This window comes from Orycteropus afer, unplaced genomic scaffold (assembly GCF_000298275.1).
Source record: "Orycteropus afer afer isolate SDZICR_OR568_19922 unplaced genomic scaffold, OryAfe1.0 scaffold00796, whole genome shotgun sequence".
NCBI classification, from domain to species: domain Eukaryota; kingdom Metazoa; phylum Chordata; class Mammalia; order Tubulidentata; family Orycteropodidae; genus Orycteropus; species Orycteropus afer.
In genome coordinates this window covers 637,597-643,634 of record NW_006922383.1, presented here as the reverse complement: position 1 = coordinate 643,634, position 6,038 = coordinate 637,597, and the positions used below count along the sequence as shown (strand labels likewise).

The 6,038-nt window shown below is 36.7% G+C and overlaps 1 protein-coding gene across 1 annotated transcript in view; it reads left to right on the top strand.

Moving 5' to 3' along the window:
• Window positions 1-6,038, top strand: part of KIF4A (kinesin family member 4A) — a 326,710-nt gene that overhangs the window by 137,976 nt on the left and 182,696 nt on the right. The window contains exons 8-9 of the mRNA XM_007957784.2: window positions 3,191-3,307; window positions 3,944-4,119. Of these exons, the coding sequence (XP_007955975.1) occupies window positions 3,191-3,307; window positions 3,944-4,119 (293 nt within the window). The remainder of the gene's footprint in view (window positions 1-3,190; window positions 3,308-3,943; window positions 4,120-6,038) is intronic.

Below are 6,038 nucleotides of genomic sequence, written 5' to 3'. Positions count from 1 at the left end.
CTCATTGCCACCATGTTGATCACTCACATTTGGTACATTGCCCTTCTCTTCACCCAAATCAATACTTGTCTCTACCTACCTAGCAGTGTTCCTTCCCATTCCCGGTAACCAACAAAGAAAGTTTTGTTACATATATAAGCCTTTCCTTGTATATGTTCCTTTTTAAGTTAAAATCTCTACTTTATTACTTGTTTTTTTGCCATAATGAACAAATGCCCAAATACCTATTGAATAATAATCTTGATATCCTTCCCACTTGATCTTTTCTCAATCTTATAGAGAGAAGAAGTTCTAGTTTTATAATTTTATCTGGACATGTTCATCCCAGTCTTTGTGGTATAGTGCTCTTTCCCTCCTCTACCACCAGTTTCTGTTGAGTCAATTCCAACTCATGGCAAGTCCATGTATATCAGAGTAGAACTATACTCCATAGGGTTTTCAGTGGCTGTGATCTTTTGGAAGTAGATCGCCTGTCCTTTCTTCCAAGGTGCTTCTGGATGGACTCAAACCACCATACTTTGGTTAGTAGTGGATTGCTTAACCATTTACATCACCCAGGAACTCCACTACATCCCAAGTGAAGAGCTTACTATTTTAGTGAAACAACAGGAAATTAAATCCTGTTTTGTAATGATTTATTTCTAGAGGGCTATTCATTTCCCTTAGCTCCTTTGTATTTCAAAGCTCCAACTCTCAGTTGAAGGAAAAAGCACCCTCTTGCCATGAGTTGGGGTCAACTTACCAGCAAATGGTTTGTCCTTAATTCTGCGGTCCTCTTTAGATCAGAGAACTCAGATTCTTCCCAGGGCTCACCTGGAATTTTTAAAAATTCCTCTATGAAACTATAGATGGAAGAATTTTGCTCAGCAGGTTTGAACAACCTCAGTTGTCTCTCCTTTCCATCATGGGATATGGGACTAAGGACTATAAAGGAAAAAGAATTGACAGACCAATACCATAGAAGTAGGACTACTAAGAAGATTTGATAAATCACAACAGGTTCTCCTTCACATCCTGGATAGGATAAATGCCCATGCAAAATTGTTCCCCTTCCCAATTGGCAATAAAAGGAAAAGAAAGGGATAATTGCTTGCGGCAATTGTTATATTAGTGAAGGCAAAAGAAGCTAAAGATCTAGAAGAATGAGGAGAAGATCAAAGGATCCAGAGTCCCAGAGAAAATGGAGGGAGTAGAAACACAAAGAGGCAGAAGGCAAAGCTTTGAAAATAAAACAGGGGAAAGACAAAGGATTCAGTAACAGCAAAGGAAAGAATGTTAAATGGGGAGAGTAGACGGAGGCCTTATAGATGACTTTGATCTCCATAAAACATTTAGTGAAATCATCTACTAATAGTGAGAGAGTGAAGATAGATTTACAGTCTTGAAAATGATTAGTGTTTAGAATTGCTGCCACGGTGAGTTAGGTTAGTCAGTCAAGTAGGCATGGGGAAGAAAAATTGCCAATTAATTGAATTGGTGGCTTAGTGCCTAAGTCATTTGAGTGCTAACCAGAAGGCTGGCAGTTAAAACCCACTAGCCACTCCTCAGAAGGAAGATTGGGCAATCTACTTCCATAGAGATACCACCTTGGAAACCCAAGGAGGGGTTGCTGTGAATCAGATTCGACTTGATGGCAGTGAGTTTTTTTTTTTTAAGACCAAATAGTGTGTTTTATAATAGATCTATTTCATTTAGTTATTGACTTTCTTCAGCATTGCATTATACAGAAGAAAACATACATATATACTTGGTTTAACCTAGAATTGGGAATTAATATAGTGGTAATGGCAGAGGGCCATGGGGCCAGTGAGTACTTGGAAAAACATAATGGAAATGATTGACCACAATGTTCAGAACAGAAAGTTTAAGGCCCAGAAGAGGCTGATGTATTGGGAGTATTAGACATTGTCAATAAGGGTGAAGAACAAAAACATAAATAAATAAATAAATAAATAACACCTACTGCCATCAAGTTGATTAAGGATTCAAGGATGCAGTCAGAAAAGAATTCTTGAGCCAAGATCTTATAGAAATACTTGATTCAAGTTATAAGGGAATCTTTAGAGCTCCTCGTTGCTAACCAAAAGGTTGGTAGTTGAAACCTACCAGCCTCTCCATGGCAGAAAGGTGTGGCAATCTACTTCCATAAAGATTGGCAGTCTTGGAAACCCTCTAAGGCAGTTCTGCTCTTCCCTATAGAGTCGCTGTGAGTTGGAATCAACTCAGCACCACTGAGATTGGTTTTTGGTTTATAAGGTAGTCCAAAGTATGGATGAATAAAGTGTAAAGTAGAGCTAACAATAATGATACCATTCATTCACTATTTAACTTTGTTTTATAGACAGTATCTCATTTAATCCCCTTCTACCACTCAATGAGACAGGTAGACTTGCCTCATTTTATAGAGGAACTTTCCCAAGATCATGTAGCTAGTCAATGGCAGAGCCAGGACTGGAATATCTATCAGATACCAAAGCCCCATGCACATAACCATTATACTATATTGCCGTTCCACAGTGAACACAATAACGGGAAGTCAGGTGCTTTAGAGGGACCTTGATTATTACAATGTTTAAAAAGCAAGCCTCAAGTGTAAGTAAAGTTCAAAAGAATTTTTTTTTCCTTTTAAAGCAACCAGAAGGAACGTATTTCAGTGTGGCATAATAGGAAAGAGGATAGGACTTAAAGACTGATATTTTGAGAAAGAATCTTAGTCTCACCACTTACTGGCTATTTGACCTTATTAGGCAAGTCATTTAACCTCTGATCTAGTTTTCTTATGTGTAAAATGAGAATGACAGTAAAAGTAATGATAGTAAAAATAACTATTTATCAAATTTCACAGCATTAATTTAAGGATGAAAATGAAGCATGATGATAATGGGTATAGAAAGTAAATAATTATACCTGTGGTGGTTATGGTGGTGAGTTATCTGTCTGTTTTGTTTCCATGGAAAAGGGAAAGAAGTGCCAATAGACTCAACTGTGCATATCCAACATTTGTACTTTTGTCCTTTGTACTTTACATAAAGAGGCACTCTCTGAAAAGCGAGTAGGATGAAGTTTCTTGAAGATTGATGACCTAAAGTTTCTTCGAGATCTTTATTTATTTTTTTCTCTTTCTCAGGAGAAATGTAGATATATGCTAGATGTTTTACCAAGCAACTTAAATTTTGTTTCCTGGTATTAGGTATTAATATTAACCGAGGCCTCCTGTGTTTGGGAAATGTCATCAGTGCACTTGGAGATGAGAAAAAGGGTGGCTTTGTGCCATACAGAGACTCCAAGTTAACTCGACTGCTTCAAGGTAAGCCCAAAGTGCCTCTGAAACTAAGAGAATAATAGCCTCCAGAAATCAGAGATGGAACAGGTAAAAAGCCAAATATTTGAACTATCATATATACACAGCTGATATTTTGAGAAAGAATCTTAGTCTCACCACTTGATAAATTGATAAATACCTGTTGGTAGGCAGGCTTTTAGATGATTGGAAAGATTATCTTGAGTGCCAAGAAATTTGTAGTGTGCCACCTGTACTTCGTACTTTACACCTGAAAATGAACTTGGTAACTGTTTCTTTAATTATTAATGATGCTAAGCAGAATTCCCTGGACAGCTAAAACCCATCTAGAGGGGGCATCCTAAGAATGTTTAATCCCAGTAGTGGTTTCTAATTTATTTGGGCCAGGCCCTAGTTGTTTTAATATGATTAACTACTGAAATCACACTGTCTCTTGAGAATGGGAGCAAGTGCAATAAGATTCTAAACTATATCATTTTATACATCAGACAGCTTAGTGCTTTTATATTGATTCACATAGAAAATTTATAGATGTTTAAGATTTTTTTCTTATAACTCTGAGTTTGAAATGGCCAACCCAAATAGGCACCTTTGCTTGCTTCCTACTTGTTAATTTCAATTCCTTCCACTGCTGTTTTTCAGATTCTCTAGGAGGTAATAGCCATACTCTTATGATAGCCTGTGTGAGTCCTGCTGACTCCAATCTAGAGGAAACATTAAATACCCTTCGCTATGCTGACAGAGCAAGAAAAATCAAGAACAAGCCTGTTATTAATATTGATCCCCAGACAGCTGAACTTAATCATCTGAAGCAACAGGTATAAGGAACTTAAAATGTGATGAGAAAAATTACAAGTATGTGAGTGGTATTATAAAGTTTCTATTTCCCAGTTTCTCCTCTACCAGAAGTTTAGTGATGTTGATTAAGAATTTTGTTAGTTCAGGGACATCTTAAAATAACTCCCATTAACATGTTTATTGTCCATATGAAATTAGAGGGTAGCACTGGATATTCTACTGATAAAGAAGAAGTGAATGGTAAGAGATGAGGCAAGAGAGAAAGGCAGCAGCCAGATCCTGAAGACCATTATATACTTTGATAAAGAATTTGCAATTTAACTTGAAAGCTATGGGGAGCCATTGAAGAGTTTAAAGTAAGAAGGTGACATGGATTAAATGTATGTTTTAAGGAGATATCTCTAGCAGGTGTCAAGAAAGTGGATAAGAGGTGGTATGACTAGAGATAGGAAAATAAATTAGGATGTTAATTTATAAATTAGAGTGTTAACTGTGGCCTAAATTAAAGAGAGTAAACAATAGAGATGAGAGAAAGAAACAAATTAGAAAAAACAGTAAAGAAGTAGAATGTATAGGACTTTTAAACCAAATCCACTGCCGTTGACTTGTTTCTGACTCTTAACAACCCTATAGGACAGAGTAGAACTGCCCCATAGAGTTTCCAAGGCTATAAATCTTTATGGAAGCTGATAGCTACATCTTTCTCCCATGGAGCAGCTGGTGCATTCAAACCACCAACAGTTTGGTTAGCAGCCAAGCACTGTTGTACCAGGGCTCCTTGTATAGGACTTAGTTGGTCACAAATTTCATGTAAAAAAAGAAGAGTAGGAGGGGGAATCAAGCTTGAATCCCAGGTTTCTTGTTTGGAAACCAAGTAAAGATAGTGCCTGTTATTCAATTAGGGAATACAGGAGACAAAAACGGTCAGGTAGGGAAGTAGAAATGTTGAATTTGATTTTGGGCATTTTGAATTTGAAAGGCTTAAGGAACATCTAAGTAGCAATGTTTGAAATGTAGGTTGCTAATATGGGTCTAATGTAGAGAGCTAAAGATGCATATTTGGGATTCATTAGCATTTAGATGGTATCTGAAGTTATAGATGAGATCAAAGAGTATCTGGCATATTAAAGGCACTTACTAAATATTTGCGGAATTAGTAAATTGCAAGAGGAGAAGAAAGCCAAAGACAGAACTTTGGGGTACACCAGCACTTAAGGAATAAGAAAGGAAGAGAAGACAGCAAGGCAGACTAAGAAGGAAGAGACAGGAAGAAAACCAATGGTGTCCTGGAAGCCAAGGGAAAAAGTTTCAAGTCAAAGGTATAAATTTACAAAGAAATGTAAAGTTAGATAAGGATTGAAAAGTATCCATTGATTTGTATCAACAAGGTAATGTTAGTGAGAACAGTTTCAGTGGAAAGCAGAAGGCAGATTGTTGTAGGGTGAGTGAATGATGTAATCAAAACAGCCTGGTACTGGTATAACAATAGACACATAGACCAGTGGAATAGAACTGAGAGCTCAGAAATAAACCCACACATATATGGCCAACTAATTTTTGACAAGGGTACTAAGTCCATTTGATGAGGAAAGACGAGCCTGTTCAAAAAATGGTGCTAGGAAAATTGGATTTCCACATGCAGAAAATCAAACAGGATACACATGCTTCACATCATACACAAAAACAAATTCACAATGGATTAAGGACCTAAGTGTGCAAACTAAAACCATAAAATTTTGAGAAGAACAAGTAGGGGCAACACTGTTAGGCCTGGCTTTCAACAATGGATTATCTAATATAATAGCAAAAACACAAATAACAAAAGACAAAATAAATAAATGGGACCTCATAAAAATTAAAAACTTTTGTTCATCAAAAAACTTTACAAAAAAAGGAAAAGTCAAGTTACCAACTTGGGAGAATATCTTTGGGCACTATA